Source organism: Engraulis encrasicolus, chromosome 16, assembly GCF_034702125.1.
Source record: "Engraulis encrasicolus isolate BLACKSEA-1 chromosome 16, IST_EnEncr_1.0, whole genome shotgun sequence".
NCBI classification, from domain to species: domain Eukaryota; kingdom Metazoa; phylum Chordata; class Actinopteri; order Clupeiformes; family Engraulidae; genus Engraulis; species Engraulis encrasicolus.
The window spans coordinates 11,743,594-11,761,707 of record NC_085872.1 but is presented as its reverse complement, the minus strand read 5'-3'; the positions used below and the strand labels follow the sequence as shown (position 1 = coordinate 11,761,707).

The following is an 18,114-nucleotide window of genomic DNA, read 5'->3' as shown; positions in this document are numbered from 1 at the left end:
ATAGTATATACACACACACAGTGAGTGGTATCGGTATGGTATGGTATCGGTATCGGCCGATACTGCTCAGCCAGGTATCAGTATTGGTATCGGGGCCAAAAAATGGTGTCGGTGCAACACTAGTGAATGTGTTTTCTAGGAAACAAGTTTTCATCACAAAAAACATTGCTGATGTCCATGACATGTTTGGAGAAAGAAACAAAAGAAAGGTTGTACCATTCAGTATTACATGAAAAAAGACTATGGTACAATGCAAATGTCCAGTCACACTTGAGCTGCCAATCTGTCCCTGGTTGCATGTCTAGGCTTCTCGTTTATTGCTAGGGGGTCCCAGGGAGGTTGAGGATCTAAGTCCCGTGCAACATCGTCGTCTGGCTCCAGCAGGTCACCCATTCTCAAAACTAGAGATGCACCGGATCCTGATTTTTAGGATCCTGCCGGATACCGGATCCACTGCTTAAGATACTGCCGGATCCGGAACCGGATACCGGATCCTACAAAAGGGTTGAAACATAGTCTACTCGCACACGTGGACCCTTTTTATTACGTTGTCTCAAACTATTTTTTAGACTCATTGGCTTATTGCCACACTGCCTGCAACAGCCGCTTCCAAAGGGCTTTCACTCCATGCAGTGATTGGGGTTATGAAAGACTGATTAAAAAGCATAGGTTAGAGATGCACCAGACCCTGATTTTTAGGTAACATGCTGGACACGGGATCCACTGCTTAAGATCCTGCCGGACCCGTGTCCTGTGAAAAGGCCTATTATCCTGCCGGAACCGGAACCGGATCCGGTGCATCTCTACTCAAAACAGACGTTGAGGAGGAAGGCACAGGATGCAATGACCTGAGGTGTAAATGTGGGCCTCACCTCCAGAGCTTTGAACAGGGTACACCTTCACCTGGTCTTCATCACCCCAAACGCCCTTTCTATAATGCCAAGGCCCTTGGCATGGTGGTGATTGAAGCGCCCCTGTATTGGGCCATTCACTGGCCCCTTGTACAGTGTCATGAGGCAGACTTGTGCGTCCATTTTAAGAGTGTTTGTGGAGAGCAGGGTACTGCTCTAATGATCCTAAAGCTCCATGCCACCCATCTAGTGTTTTTCCCTATGTTCTAGCACTGTAACTTAAGCTCTGTACAGCATTCAGTGAGCTCACAGCAGTTGTTGGCAGATGCGTGGCAGAGCAGAGCAGGAATATTGGTCAACAAAAAATAGATAATTGACCACATACAGTCAATCCGGAAAGTATTCATAATAAGTATTTTATTTTCATAAATTTTCAAAACTGTCAAGACAACTTGTTTTTCACATGGTCGTAATGGAATAATTTGTGTAGGATTTTGACAACAAAGATTCATTTGTAGCACTTGGAATAAGGCTGTGTAAGATAATAAAATGTCAAAAAAGTGAAGCGCTGTGAATACTTTCCGGATTGACTGTATATCTAAAACACTGATGTTACTATTATAAGTCAGTGATCTAAACATTAATTCTGCCACATGACATTCATGTCAGCTCTGATTCAGCAGGATTTGGTGTGCTGTACACTGTATCCTTCTACTTTACCTTATACTAGTGGCATATTTTATACAGCAGATATTAAGAATCAGATAGATAGGTAAATAGATAGTTAGATGTGTGAACTGTATTTCATAATAGGCAGAAAATTCTTACTTGATCACAGCAGGTTCTTGTGTGCTCTGCACATTCTTATGTATGTGTAAATATTTAACATCCGTGCACCCAAGTGTGGCGAAGGTCACATCACTTAGTGGAGCAATCCTCTGCAAAAGTAAAAAAAAAAAATGATGTCAAGATTTTCCGTGCGCAGTGTTCCTTGTTGTGTCCACAGGTTGTGGCACTCGATGTCATGACTAGGGGTAGGGAGCTCGTGAGGGGGGTGAAGGGAAATTCTCACATATCATGGAGAATCTGGAAAACCCGGTACCTGCCACTTCTAAAAACTCTCCACCTGAAGAGGTATAAAACTGCCTGGTGTAGAAGCCTCAGTCACACCACCACATTTGACCTGACCTGAAGAGAGAGAGAGAGAGTGAAGTGAGAGAAGACACAGATCACACTCAACATGACACAGATTTGCGTTCCTGTGCTCGCCTTGATAGTCCTCTGCACCATTGGGCTCAACTGCAGCGAGGCTAAGTCTGGTCGCCGAGGTAAGAGCCAGTCTGACTCCATTGCCTATGCTTTTTTTCTTATGAGCATTGTTTTCATCACTGATGAGTATGATTACTGGTGTTGACATTGCTGTTGTTTATTTAGTTTTGTGGGACATTTTGTGTTATTGTAGTAGTAGTAATGAAGCTGCTTGGACTTAGTATAACTATGTTGTGGTTGACATTAAACACTTTCATGCCATATGGGGTACCGGGTAGCTGACAAGTCTTGATAGGTCACCAAAAAAACTATACGGAATAAACTTTTTCCACCGCATGTCGATATCAGTTATCAGTTTTCCGTTATCAGTGGCTTCAGTGCCTCAGTGGTCATAGCAAATACTGTACATATTTAAACCCCCGTCTGTAATACCATTATAAATAATGTCAATTTTATTTTCAGGCTGCTGTACAATGTTTAACACTGCAAAAGTGCCCATTAAAGCTATCAAAGCATTTTCCATCCAGTCCAACAAAGGAAAATGCCGACTGAATGCAGTCATGTGAGTATTCAAATTCAATTACTGTATATAGGCCTATATAGCCTACCTATACAGGGACCTATTGATAGAAAGATGACATTACGTCATCCTTGGTTACTTGATTGTTGTTGCTTATACCTCTTTTACTTTTTTGTCGCAGTTTTCACATTGTGAGGCGCAAGAAAGCCAAGAGTGTCTGTGTAGATCATAACCTGCCCTGGGTGAGCAGTGCCATCGAGAAATTTAAGTAAGTTTCTCTCTTACTTTCACAGTCAAAGCATTTGATGATGCCTAAAGATGCATGGTTAAGGCATTGCTGTAAACATATAATATTTAGTCACCTAAGTAACTGGTTGTTCAGCATGTGTCTCATAACTTGCAACTATTCAAACAGCATTTACTTTTTGACATTTATTTCTTGAACCAATTTCAACTACTTGTTACAACTAGCCTGTATGTCAACTCTGTTGTCTATAAAGTTTTAATGCACTATACAGTAACTTACATACTGTGTTTTGTATTCTTTTATTTTAATGTATTTAGTTTATTGAATCCGGTATATGCTACTGCTAAATGCTCTGTTTTTTTGTATGTTTTTGCAGGCAAAAAGATCAAAAGATCAAAAAGATGCAGCGCCGCAAAAAGCAGTGATTCTATCATACCGATATCACTTCATTCCTATGACTTCACATATCTTTTTAAACAATTTCACATTGAAATAACAAGAAATTGTGGTTGTACACATGTTTTTTAAACACAATTAATATATGTACTGTATATATACAGTACAGTACGTATTTGTATATCACAATGTTTGTAAGTGCTGTGCGTTTTTTTTATTTTATTTTTTATAAATGCTCATTTATTGTTCCGTACCTTCTCTCTCCATTGTCTAAATCTCTTATCTCATTTAAGCTGGTAGAAAGTCCTTGTCTTAATTTCAGAAAAGAGGTAGCATGCAGTGGCAGGGTTTCAAAATCGCCACTCCAACAAGGACATTATTGTGTATCACTCATCACAGTTAATAGGAGAACCAGTTACACAAGGTCTGTATTCCAAATACATTTACTGTGACATCATCACAGAAAGAGGAAGTTTGATGTACTGTATGGCCACAACAGGCAACAGGGCAAACAACACACTGCCGTTCATTAGATAAACAGTGACTAAGGCTGAGTTTCACCAGTGTGGCTTAAACTTTAATCTGCATTCAATCTCAGTTTACTTTTTAGTCGTGACTTGTGTTGCCCCAAACTTAAACTTCAGTTTAAATATACTTTCCACTAATCTCTGGTTATATCTAATCTACGGCTAATCTCATATTTAATTACATCTAGATGAATTGTGAGTCTGATGTTGCACCAGCGTTTTTAACCCAAGGATAAGCCTGGATTGCCTGTTTAGGACTAATATAAACTCCTGCTTGTGGAGGTTTAAATTAGTTATTCAGACAACATGGCTGCTGTTATTTGTCTGCTTGAGTTCCATTCAAGATAGAGTTTCACACAGAAATATTCGAACTACAGTGAGTTTCTACAACGGTAAAGATTCACAAAAGAGTCTGTAGCTGTAAGAGTAGCATGTCTGTCTGCCTGTCTCCCTCTCATAGACACCCCATATACAACCACCCACCTTGCCATACACACGCTTGCACTCACTCACACGCACACACACACACACACACACCACCACCACCACCATATACAAAGGAATGTTGCTTCCGCTAAAAGTTCCTTCCTCAATGTTGTCACAGTGTAAGCATGTGTAGTATGTGAAGTGCTAGTGGACTTATGTCACTACAAAGGCACACAGCCCACAGAAGTGGGAAAGTCCCGTTCAGAAAGTAAAAGCTCAACCAGTTACTCCCCTTGCACTCAAAGACACAATTGGATGAAGAATCTGCAGGGTTATAGTATAACCCGTGTGGATTAATAAATAACTAAAGGTTGACTAAGATGGCAATAGTGTTTTTATGCTGGCATGTACAAGCGACACTCTTTCTCATATCCTCTTCTTTGTCACGCTATTGTTAATTTTGTCATTTTCTGGAACCACACATTATTGTATACTGTAGGCCTAGTGTAGGCTATCGAGATGCCACTTGAAGTTAAAACACTTGATTGACCTATGCCAAATGCCCTCCTATTTGCCATCCTCATTTCAGCTCTATCCGGCCCACACCAGTTGGTCTCCTACAGGTTTCCCAGTTCCCACCATGCTCTGCACACGTCAATCAGATGTATTCCACGCACGTAAAATCAAGTCTCCCTTGTACACCAACACTTTTACCTCATCTCCATCTCCATCTCAAAACATATCAGCCCAGCCATTTACACACGCACACGCACACACGCACACACACACACGCACGCACGCACACACACACACACACACACACATATTCCACATACTTGGCTCCTCCTCCCCATAATCTGTCAAACAAAAACAAACAAGTCGTAAAAAAATCTCAGCATATGACAAATAAAATTAATCTTGCAGTGTCCTTGCAGTGTCACAGGACTATGCAGATTAATCCACAACACAATATCAAATGTTACTATCGCTTTCATGTGCTTTTATTTAGACTGCACGGAAAAGGCTTTATCAACTGAGTAAATATTCCCCATTACTTGCCTTGATAACTTTGAAAAAGTAGGAAAGTTGGAAAAGTGCCTTAGGCCTGCTAAACTGCAGAAATATCTGCTTCTGTATGTAATGCATGAAAAGACAGACACACATTTTGATTTGATTTTTTTTTAAAGACTGTGCTTCGCATAATGTCTAAATGTCCCAATTCTCAATGGGGTCTCTCTACAGACCCAGGGGATGTTAGTGAGCCCTGAAGGTGTTCAAGAAGGAGACATGCTGAGAGGGGGGGTTGCTCAGTTGCAAATGGAGGGCATTAGTCTATTTTATTTATTAATACTAAGGGGGCATTGGCAGGCTTATGATTAGGTCCAGGGGGCGTTGGGAGGCTTATGATGGAGTCAAAGGGGCGTTTGTTCCAAAAGGGTGAGAACCACTGTAAGCATAATGCCAATAGAATCTCCTCCTGAGGGGGGGGCTGTGGTTCTCAAAACTGAAGGCTATGAAAATCCTCTTACTGACACTTACACTTATACTTATTACTTCACACAGAGTGCATTCCAATATGCAGACTCCCGTCCCCAATTGTCCTTGTGGCCTCGCCCCGCCTCCTGACCCCACCTCCATGGAGAAAACAATAGAGTTTCTCAGCTTACACCCTAGCCACAACACTTTTTGGGGGGCTATTCTTCATTCACCATCCAGTTTGCAAATGAGAAAATGACTTCACAATTGAGCTTTTGCAAGATATTGAAATACAGTGCTGTTGTTAGTGATGTCATTACGACATATTATTTCCTGTTACAAGGCCACAAGCACAAGTGGAGGACACAAGTCTGCATATTGGAATGCACCCACAGTCATCAGTGCCTTGGTGGACCTTAGTATGAACGAGGCAAGAAATAATGTAATCAAACAGGAAGTAAGCTGGCAAGCTAGTCTATAACATGGATAAGTATATGGTCTGGCACTACACAGTTTAGAAAGCTGAGTATGGTCGGCGGGACCAAACTGCTATCCTTCATACAACTTGTGCATGCCTATGACCTATCAGAAACTGTGACTCTCCCGCCCCAATGATTCAAACGGGGGGAGGGACTCCTGTATTGTGATTGGAGGACATTTTAGCCGTCATTTTGTGTCTGACCTCCAGCGGTGCAAAGCTAGAACAACTCTTCAGGCACAAATCTTTTTTTTATTTGCTAGGCGGGTTTGTTTAGCTGGCTACCACAGGGCAGACATAGAACTGTGGGGTTTTTTTTGTTTTTTTATTCACTAGGGATTGTTGCATTGTTTTGGAATTAAGGGAATGCCCCATGTGTAGTTGCTGAACGCAGCCAAATGATGTTGGCTAAATCATGTTAGTCTCGCGATGCCTGCATCTAAACACTATTACAACATGACAAGAACATGAATAACAATAACAACACTCAAAAATATAAATGGAGTGTCATTCTACCTTTAACATAGCACCCAATGAACTTGCCAAAGGCTGAGCAGTCAAGAGTTTGAAGAGTCACATTTCTTCCCCACTGTGCACTGTGTTCGGTGAACATAGAAATATGTATGTGAGCAGTACCATTTTAAACCAGTAGAGGGCACCACCAGGCCACCGAATACCATGTCCTGATGGGTCTTGGTGACTGATCTCAACATCATTCACGTTCACAGATTTTTAACAGATATTTTGGAGGGTTTTTTTGCCTTTATTAGGAGGACTGTGAGAGTAGGCAGGGAAAAGTGGAAGAGAGAGAAATGAAGAAGAGTTTAGGGCCTGACTTGAACCTGGTTCCCCTCAGGCAATGGTGTCCATAACCTATGGTACAAGTGTATTAGTGTACCACACACAGCAAACCCCATTCATGTTAGATTGATGAGGATGGGGCCAATGCGGAGGCCTACAGAGCACACTGTGAGTAGACAAAATGGGTGTCGTTGGACCACTATTATCTCAGCCACTGGTATGGATGATGCCTTTGTTATTCCACTGTCAAAAAAACAAGTTCTTGGGGAATTACGTTTGTTCTTGCTTAGTGTGAGCCATATTTCAAAACATAATATAAACATAAGAAAGAAAACTTCACGTTTGTTCAAATGAGCCTGTACTGTGGGCTATTACAGTAAAATACAGTAGCAATCCGGTTCCATCTGATTCCCACAAGGTCTGAGTGACCTCTCTTGTGCAGCATTGGTGTGCTTGCTTTGATTTCACAAGTACAACTAAAAAGTAAACACTGAAATATTGATTAGATCTCTAACTTAACTAGAACGGGTACTCGGTAGAGCGCAAACCTTCGCCTACGCCATTTATTTTTTTCTGGCCATCTTCAGAGTGTGGGGCATAACATTCTCCAAATTTTGGTGTTCGTTTCATTTAGATCGGACCGGAATATCGTAATATTACATTTTTGGCCCAGTCTTGACCTCTTATTCAATTCAGCATGCACACGTTGTTCTGGCATATAGTGCTTGGCAAAGAAAACGTTTTTGACCTTTTCGTGACCTTTGACCCAATCACTCCCAAAAAGTAATCGATTGTCCCTTGGGTCATGACCAATCATCCCACTAAATTTCATAAAAATCAGCTCAATTTACGTTTTTGACCTTTTCGCGACCTTGACCTTGACCTTTGACCCAATCACTCCCAAAAAGTAATCGATTGTTCCTTGGGTCATGACCAATCATCCCACTAAATTTCATAAAAATCGGCTCAATTTACGTTTTTGACCTTTTCGTGACCTTGACCTTGACCTTTGACCCAATCACTCCCAAAAAGTAATCGATTGTTCCTTGGGTCATGACCAATCATCCCACTTAATTTCATAACAATCGGCTCAATTTACTTTTTTGACCTTTTCGTGACCTTGACCTTTGACCTTTGACCCAACCACTCCCAAAAAGTAATCGATTGTTCCTTGGGTCATGACCAATCATCCCACTAAATTTCATAAAAATCGGCTCAATTTACGTTTTTGACCTTTTTGTGACCTTGACCTTTGACCTTTGACCCAATCACTCCCAAAAAGTAATCGATTGTTCCTTGGGTCATGACCAATCATCCCACTAAATTTCATAAAAATCGGCTCAGTTCTGTCTGAGTTATACGAAGTACAAACAAACATATTCACAAATAAATAAATACACAGCGGTCAAAACAGACTTTGTCTCGGCGAAGGTAATAATGTTATAGGCAGAGGGCAGTCATGGGTAAGCGGTTAGTTAGGGCATCAGACTTGTAGCCCAAAGGTTGCCGGTTCAACTCCCGACCCGCCAGGTTGGTGAGGGGCGTAATTAACCAGTGCTCTCCCCCATCCTCCTCCATGACTGAGGTACCCTGAGCATGGTAGTGCCCCGCCGCACTGCTCCCTTGGGGCGCCATTGGGGGCTGGCCCTTGCACAGGTGAAGCATAAATGCAATTTCATTGTGTGCAGTGTGCAGTGAACACTTGTGTGCTGTGGAGTGCTGTGTCACAATGACAGTTGGAGTTTCCCAGTTGGGCTTTCACTTTCACGTGCCAGATGGAAAATGCTGAATTATCGTACAAGATCCAAATTCTTGTTTCAAGGCATCTGAATAACAACAAATAACAAAATTATCGTACATCATCTCTTTTTGATCGTACAGAAGACAAAATTACAGTACAAATACAGCAATTATCGTACATCTGGCAACACTGCTTTTACTTCACTTATTAGTAGCACCCTACCCGACCATTCATAAATATTCTAGCATATTTAAACCACATTCTTCCACTTAAGATGCATTTGGGAAGGAGTGACAGTATATTGCTACACGGTATGTTCAGTGATAAGTTAAGGCATTTACTCAGACAAATGTGCTTGCAAGATGTGTGCATGTGTGTATGTCTGAGAGCGAGAGAGAGAGAGAGAGAGAGAACTGCTGTTTTCCTATAGATAACCTAAAGGGTAAGGGGTGCAGGGGATGTCGATGTCGATGTCTTATCAAATCTTTTTATTTTTGTAAAGAGAATCATGACTCAGTACTAAACCCCAGGGTCTCGCAGTGTCATGGCCTACAGCAATATAAACTTTCTTTATGTCTTTTTTATAGAGATGTACAGGATCCAAGATCCGGTTCCGGATCCGGCAGGATAATAGGGTTTTTCACAGGATCCGGTTCCAGGATCCAGGATCCGGTAGCCGAGGCTTTTCAGTCAAAATAGTTTGAGCCAACGTGATAAAAAGGGCCCACATGTGTGAGTAGGCTATTATATGTGTTTCAACCCTTTCGTAGGATCCGGTATCCGGTTCCGGATCCGGCAGGATCTTAAGCAGTGGATCCGGTATCCGGCAGGATCCTAAAAATCAGGATCCGGTGCATCTCTACTTTTTTATTTATACGTATATTTCATTTATTTATTTATTTTGAAAAGTCTAGTTCTCCTTGATGAAAACTTGAAAGGGCTTAAAGCATATCCAGCATGAAACAGACTTCCAAGAACAACCCAAAGATCTGGATGAAGGCGTGTGTTGTGCTGTGGGGTGCAGAACTGGAAGGCAGAACTTCCACATTTTATTTAATCTGCAGACCGGGGACCTTGTGTACAAAGCTACATAAGAAACTTTTCATGCAAATGTTCAGATGTACTCGGAAGACTGATTTAACATGAAAAAGTGTTTGTGCACTGAACTTCATGTGAAATCGGATGTATGGTACAACATGAATCAGCATGAAAACCTGTTTATGCATAGCCTGATACATTTGAACATTTATACGCATACAGTACGCATTTTTTCAGATTTTCACATTTGAAAAATTAATTTGGGAAACTACGGACATCTTAATACATGAGCCCCCAGACTATAAGACGGCAGCTGTCCCAGACATTGTTACTATACTCTTTACTAACTATGGCAAGTCAAAACAACATAGCACCACACACGTAGACAAATTAAGAGGACAGAACACTATATGCAAGTGTACTCAGTATTTTTTTTTTATTCAGATCAAAACATTGTTACAAATATTTCATACTTGCCTAACGTTTAAGAGGATTTGCTACTTCACCCATGCTGTTCTTGTACTGTATTTAAATGTGATACTCAACACCAACTTAGTGAAGTGCTTCATGGAATGTTAATGCTTATGTTGATAAAGCTTGTAATTCATGCATAATACACAAAATCCTAAAAAACAGTATGCATATTTAAAAATTGTATTCATACTTGGGGAAAAAATGTCATGAATACTACACATATAACAGTGGCATTTTGGCCTAGTAAAAGATGGTGCCAGTAAAGATAGTAAGTTCATATACTTTACTGTACACACAGGCAAAAGCACACGTGCATGTGATAATGTGTTCCTGCATGCATATCGACAATAAAGACAGCTGAAGAAACTGCACTAGAAAAGCGCAGGCCACTTACCGCCCTGATTTCAGTTCAGCCTGCTGGCGCACGCACACACACGCGCGCGCGCACACATACACACGCACACACACACACACACACACACAGATAATTTGACCAAAAAAAAGAAAAACAGAACAAGGCATCCAGATGAAGAGAATCTCCACTTGATTAGGTATTCATCGGCCTGCTTCTCTCCACCCTCCCTGATAAACAACACAACCTCCAATTATACCAGTCATGGCAGAAGCCTGGCCCACACACAACACGCACGCAGACACACACTCACACTACCCCCCCCCCCCCCTCCCCCTCTCTCACACACTCACTCTCTCTCTCTCTCTCTCTCGGTCTCTCTCTGGGGAGTGAACCAAGGGCATGAGCAGAGAGTCAAGTCAAGTCAGGTAAAGTCAGATGTATTTATACAGTTTAAAACATGTATGACAACCATAGCTGACCCAAAGTGCCTCCTGTAAAAAAAAAATGGAGCAGTGTTATCTCTCTGGCGCGCGCACTGTCTCTGTCTCTCCCTTTCTCTTTCTCTCTCCCTCTCTCTTTCTCTCCCCCCCCCTCTCTCTCTCTGTCTCTCTCCCTCTCTCTCTCTATCTCTCTCTCTCTCATACACACAGTTTGTTTGTGGTGTTTATTTGTTTGTTTTGTTTTGTATTTGTTTTTTGTTCTTTTCACAAGAAAGCTGACTTTTACTCCTACTTGTAGAAATGTGTCTTGGGCAACTGAGAGAGACTGAAATTAAATAGACCACATGATCACAATAGATAAGTTACAGAAGACATAAGACATAAAAGATACAAGTTGCATGGAATGAGTGAAATCATAAGTAAACATAAATCGTGGACCCCAACACATGGCTGTAACAGCCATTTGTTTTTACAACTTCCATTAATATTTTTTAAAATATCTAAATAGAAAAGAGCATCAGGGTAATTGGAACTGGGTAAATGTTAGCTGACATTTCCACAACAAATTCAGACATCATAACACTGACACATAACACTTCAATGATGTTAACAGAGACAATAAAGAGACAATAAAACAACACATTTTTATAAATGGATATTTAGTGTTTTGGGGGAAAGCTCTTCACATCTTGTCTGGAGGTGGTGGGGTGCTGTGAGAAGGAAATTCACTTTGGACATTAAAAAACAGCTGCATTTCAAAACAAAATTCCAATATATTTGTCATGTCAGCCTGCCATTGTGTTGGATTACCACCCCCTTCTCCACGGTTGCCATATTCCCATATACAGTGGCGCCAGTTACTATTGGCATCCTTGAAGTTTAAGTACATTATGGGACATACTGTATCTCCAGACAACAAATAATAAGGTCAACCATGATTTTTCTATAGATAGCTTGTGGTTGATACTAATATAAAAATAATCAACAGCATTAAATACTAAACTATGAGAGGGAAAAAAATGAAGACCGTAAAGCTCCCTGGATCACTGGTATTGGCACCCTTTACTGGATACCATTGTGGAAGCCTAAATTGACTCAATTATGGTAAATCGCAAATGGGAATCACCTTTGACTACTTGCTTTTGCCCATATAACATGAATTAGGCTAGGAATTGTGATATTTGTGTTTATATAACCACCTGTTACAGCTTGTGTGTCTTTCACCAATGTGAAGACAGAGAAGCTGCCTGAGGACACCACAAATACTATTATTTGCAAAAACAAGACCTCCAAATAATAAAAGGTCATCTCAAAAGGCCTTGGTATAACATTTGCAACACTGTGTTGTGTTATTCAGAAATCTGCCAAACATGGAGCTGTAAAGAACATCCTTGGATGTGGGGGGAAGGGGAAGACATAAAAGTATTTGGAAGTCGGTGCAAATAATGAAAAAACACAGGGGCTAACATCTACAGACCTGACTGTCAACTTTGAACTGTTTTGGGTAGTTTTTTTCAATAAGTACCCCGTGTTTAATACTACACAAAGTAGTGCCTTTTGGTTGGAGACCAAGGCAGACCACATTGCTTAATAAAAGTCATAACAGGGAACACCTGATGGCTGTAAGAGAAAACACAGGCATAGCACAGCCCTTTTAAGAATGTTTTAAGGTCAGATGAAGCAATAGCACAGTTTTTCAGTGACTTACGTTGAGAAATAGCGTTACTGCGGCAGAGAAATTCTCCCCCAAGAGGCCAATTTGTGAAATGCAGCTTTCACCAAGCTTTTACATACAACAGATGCTGTGTAACCCAATAAATGGGTAGTGGACATGAAAAAGCATAATAGGACCCCTTTAAGGAAAAGGACACCCTACCAAAAATCAAGCATGGTGTCCGATCCATAATATTATGTCACCCCATTGTTGCATCAGGTATTGGAGGCTTTGACAGTATCACAGGTATCATGACAGGCATCATGACATGACAGGTATCATCATTTACAGGAAAATGTGTAACCATGGCAAGAACACTTGGTTTGAGTTGAACATCATGTGCACTCCAGCAAGACAAAAACCCAAAGAACACATCCAAATGCACAGTGGATTGGTTGTAAAATGAAAGAACACAATCATTGATGAAAACCAAAACCTTCGGAGGCTGCCATTGTTGTCTAATAGTGTGCAATTAACCCTTGAAGGAGGGGTGCCAATATTCCTGGACATGCCCTTTTTCGTGTTTTTGCTTGAAATTACAAAATGCATTTGGAAATAAATACTTGGCAATTCTACATGTCTTATAATGTTCAATTAAAAGATCCTGATGGTAAAAGTTGTGTATATTTCCATTTATTTCTGGATATATTGCACACTTTGTAAATAAAATAAAAGGGTGCCAATACTAACTGGCGGCGCTGTAAATTGAGGGTTTACACCTCTATGCGGCCTTGATCGAGTGATGAGTGAAGTAGTCTCGGATGGATTGCTGCCTGGGCCTACAAGGCCCAGGCCCAGGGGCCCAAGAGCCAAGGGGGCCCTGAAGCCCAAGCCTCTGCACTACAAAAAACACTTTATTATAGATCTACATTTATGGTACCTCACATTCTGTTAAAATTCAATTCTTAACAAACTGTATTTTTCCATTTTCTCGTAGAACAAACCCTTGAACCCCCAACAACAAAGTCTCTTTAACATCTTCACTAAACCCCGAAATCTTTTGGATCCCCACGATTCCATTTGGGTCCTTTCTTGTAGTCTGGCCCAGGGGCCCATGGACTCCCATGGAGTCATAATGCACCCCTGGAAGCAGGGCTGGAGAAGTGAGAGTCTTAGTGAGGTGCACTGGACCACAGTTTACATTCATCGTTCGGTGAGCTTTCCACTAAACCCAACCCACCGACAGAAATGAATGTTGATTGTGACCTTTTAACATGGAGGCATTTCCTAATGCTGAAAACACACACACACACACACACACACACACACACACACACACACACACACACACACACACACACACACACACACACACACACACACACACACACACACACACACAGGAACTAAGCACTCTTTGTAGCCTATTTCATCACCCCCCTTTTAACTTTCACAAACGTATACAGTCACACGCGCACACATGGACACATGGACAAACACACACACGCACGCACACACACACCAGGGGGATGGTAAAACTGGGCTGTGCGGTAGGTAATATAAACCGGTGCACGAGTTTCACTCATTTTCTAACTGTATTCGGCTGTATTTGACGTTCACACATTGCCTGCAATACGATATTGTGACGGATGATATTTCCCTTGTGGAATACGCAGGTATGGAGGATGACAAATGCACACCGCAGGGTACAGTCAACGGTCGATGGTTTCAAACACTTAACATAAAACTCACCGACAGCGTTGAATGTTCACCAAAGCATGCTTCCATGAGTGAGTGTGTGCGTGTGAGAGAGAGAGAGAGAGAGAGAGAGAGAGAGAGAGAAAGAGAGAAAGAGAAAGTGTGTGTGTCTGTGTGACGTCTCTTTCAGAGAGCCAACAAGAGAGGGGAGAGGAGACGAGGGGTTTTTACAGCACTACAGTCCCATGTCTTAATGGTGCAGACAATCATATGAGCGGCAAGGCATTAAAATACAATGAATTTATTACCATATGAATCGAATGTGTGAGCGAGACAGACAGAGAGAGATAACGGAGGGGAGCCAGAAATAGAACAAGAGAACAAGAGGAGGAAAGAGATATAGACTGTGGGAGAGAGATACAAGATGGAGAGAGAGACAGAGAGAGAGTGTGTGTGTGTGTGTGTGTGTGTGTGAGAGAGAGAGAGAGAGAGAGAGAGAGAGAGAGAGAGAGAGAGAAAGAGAGAGAGAGATCAACATGCAAACTATTTTCCACACTACCTTCGCTCTTAATGAATGTGTGTGTGTGTGTGTGTGTGTGTGTGTGTGTGTGTGTGTGTCTGTGTCTGTGTCTGTGTCTGTGTGCCTGTGTGTGTGTTTTCTCTTGCTAAGCCATAAGCTGTGATCACCTTGTGAAAAGAGACCCTTCCGATAATTTGACTTGCGGGCCTTCTGTCATACTGTACTATCCTATGCAGAGTAACGTGTGTGTGTGTGTGTGTGTGTGTGTGTGTGTGTGTGTGTGTGTGTGTGTGTGTGTGTGTGTGTGTGTGTGTGTGTGTGTGTGTGTGTGTGTGTGTGTGCGTGCGTGCGTGTGTGCGTGCGTGCGTGCGTGCGTGCGTGCGTGCGTGCGTGCGTGCGTGTGTGTGTGTGTGTGTGTGTGTGTGTGTGTGTGTGCATCCATTCCGTCAGATGTGCCGAGTAATTTGTGTGTGTATATACGGTATGTGTCTGTGTATCTGCCTATCCATGTGTGACTGCCCCTTTAAATCTGTGTGTGTGTGTGTGTGTGTGTGTGTGTGTGTGTGTGTGTGTGTGTGTGTGTGTGTGTGTGTGTGTGTGTGTGTGTGTGTGTGTGTGTGTGTGTGTGTGTGTGCGTCTGCGTGTGCTTGTTCAACAGAGAGGTCCCTCTGAGCAGGAGTGTTGCCCTTCACTCTATTCCCCATGATGCACTGCTTTGGAAGAAGGCCCATTTGAAGGCCCATGTGCAGAGTCTGGAGTAGTCTACTGCACAGTGATGGTCCTACCTGTGTCCTGTCGTGTACCTTCTTCTACTTTTCAGAAGCGTGCGTGCGCACACACACACACACACACACACACACACACACACACACACACACACACACACACACACACACACACACACACACACACACACACACACACACACAGAAGATGGATGGTGACTATTTCTTACACTTTTCAGTTTCACTTTGCTTTTACCGTGTACCTAGTTCACACACCATACTCCCGGTACAGTACTTTAGCTTAACCGCTGATCCCTGTCCAGACTTGGACACCTCTCCCCCCATCATGGGATACCTCTTCTATTCATCCCCATATGCCAAGTTCAGCCCAGGATGGATGCCCACCACTTCCCACAATGCCTTCTTCCTCTTCATCTTCATCTTCATCCTCAAGTCCTTTCCTTTCACCGAGTCACCTGAAATCACAAACAAACAAAAAAACAGGAAAGATTTTGTTAGTTTTAATTTTTTTCTGCCCCCATTTGAAAGACAGATTTTTATGGTACATCGCTTGTAATGCTGTGGAGTCACGATGTTCATTTTAGCAGAGAGCGTACTGTTTTGTTGTATTTCGTTAGCACACTGTCCAGGTACTACTGAGCATGTGTGACGAGCTGTATGTGAATGTCCATAAAATACACTTGGTTGTGTTTGTGTGTGCGTGTGCGTGTGCGTGTATCTGCATGCATGCATATGCGTGATCATGCATGTGCATGTGTGTGTGCATTTGCATGTTTGTGTGTATGGTGAATGTCTTTACACTCAGCACGCCGTCAACACCATCCCCCTCCTTCTTGAATCCACCCCCCTACAAGTAGGACCACAGAAGTCTAGCCATTTAACACAGCGTCTCTTACTATTTTTACATGAAATGGAGTGCCGTCACAGGGGATATGCTGTTTGGACAAAAGGAAGACTGCATTGGTCCTTTCGTGGCTTAATGGTAGGGCACTTGTCTACTATGCGGCCGACCCAGGTTTGATTCCTGCCCGGGTCCTTTGCCGATCCTTCCCCGTCTCTCTCTCCCAAACATTTCCTGTCAATCTCTCATACTGTCCTGTTCATAATAAAGTCTAAAAGACCAATTTTTTTTAATTAAAAACAAAGAAGAAGACTGCACTAGGGTAGGAGGGAGGCTGTTGAGACAGAAGAGCAGGAAGTGTGAGAATGGAGACATTGAAAATGGGCTAGATCCAAAAATCCTCCTGCACTGTAAAACATTGGCTGCAGTTAAACGTTTAAAGTTGCCCTGCTGCCTTAAATTTGTGAGTTAACTTTCAGAGAAAGCCTTGCAAACTTAATTCAGCAGGGCCACTTACCTTTTTATGTTACAGTAAACTGGCTGCAATGTTTTACAGTACGTTGCTCCAGTTGATATCAGAGTTTTGTGTTACTTTTCCGCATTAATATTTTTTTGTATGGCATGAGCGCTGTGTGCACGTCATTGTTTTACTTTCTAGTGAGACAGAAAGGTAGAAAGAGAGCTGGAGAACCGGAGAGGAGAAGAATGGGAATAGAGCGAATATGAATCCACCCTGCAAATTACTGCATCTTTCAAACCTCAGTGGTTTCACACGCACACACACACACACACACACACACACACACACACACACACACACACACACACACACACACACACACACACACACACACACACACACACACACACACACACACACACACACACACACACACACACACACACACAGTTTACTTCTTTATTTGTGCCCACAATTCAAAATTGAGTTTCCATAGACACAAATGTACCAGTTGCAAAGATACACAGGCATGAACTAGATAAGTGGCACCACAGTGATCAATAGTCCATGGGGTAAAAGTCTCAAGGATATACACAGCACCTTCTTCTCCATATGTGTCGACTACCAATTATACACACACACACACACCTCATTTATTCTCCAGGCAGTAACCGGAGCTTCCAAATGAAGATGAAAGAGCTGAGCTCCTGCTCCACACAAACTCCATGCGCCGCCATACCTTCTTCTTGACTAACTGTCAGTTAGTCAGCTGTCAGTATATGTTCCATGTTTCCATGTTTAGTAGTGGGTGTGTGTGGGAGGTGGGGTCCTCTTTTTGTCTTTATTGTTATACTGTATGTAATATTTATTTGTTCTTTACTATATGTCAGTTATGGGGCAGTCATGGGTGAGCGGGGGCAGTCATGGGTGAGCGGTTAGGGCGTCAGACTTGCATCCCAGAGGTTGCCTGTTCGACTCCCGACCCGCCAGGTTGGTGGGGGGAGTAATCAACCAGTGCTCTCCCCCATCCTCCTCCATGACTGAGGTACCCTGAGCATGGTACCGTCCCACCGCACTGCTCCCCATGGGGCGCCACTGAGGGCTGCCCCCTTGCACGGGTGAGGCATAAATGCAATTTCGTTGTGTGCAGTGTTCA

At 42.4% G+C, this 18,114-nt stretch overlaps 1 protein-coding gene and 1 long non-coding RNA gene across 2 annotated transcripts in view; one reads left to right on the top strand and one right to left on the bottom strand.

Annotated features, from left to right (window-relative positions):
• Window positions 1-1,916: 1,916 nt before the first annotated feature.
• LOC134466290 (C-C motif chemokine 20-like) lies at window positions 1,917-3,424 on the top strand. Its single transcript, XM_063220191.1, has 4 exons — window positions 1,917-2,179; window positions 2,583-2,682; window positions 2,822-2,908; window positions 3,264-3,424. The coding sequence occupies exons 1-4, from the start codon at window positions 2,092-2,094 to the stop codon at window positions 3,310-3,312; spliced, it is 324 nt and encodes a 107-aa protein (XP_063076261.1). The 5' UTR covers window positions 1,917-2,091; the 3' UTR covers window positions 3,313-3,424.
• Window positions 3,425-15,830: 12,406 nt separating this feature from the next.
• The window catches only part of LOC134465131 (uncharacterized), a 46,047-nt gene continuing 43,763 nt past the window's right edge, over window positions 15,831-18,114 (bottom strand). The window contains exon 3 of the long non-coding RNA XR_010038109.1: window positions 15,831-16,112. This is a non-coding gene — a long non-coding RNA (uncharacterized LOC134465131). The remainder of the gene's footprint in view (window positions 16,113-18,114) is intronic.

Coding starts and splice junctions, on each gene's coding strand:
- LOC134466290 (XM_063220191.1), top strand. CDS start 2,092: ATGACACAGATTTGCGTTCCTGTGCTCGCCTTGATAGTCCTCTGCACC. Junction 2,180..2,582: donor GGCTAAGTCTGGTCGCCGAG/GTAAGAGCCAGT, acceptor TTTTATTTTCAG/GCTGCTGTACAATGTTTAAC. Junction 2,909..3,263: donor AGTGCCATCGAGAAATTTAA/GTAAGTTTCTCT, acceptor ATGTTTTTGCAG/GCAAAAAGATCAAAAGATCA.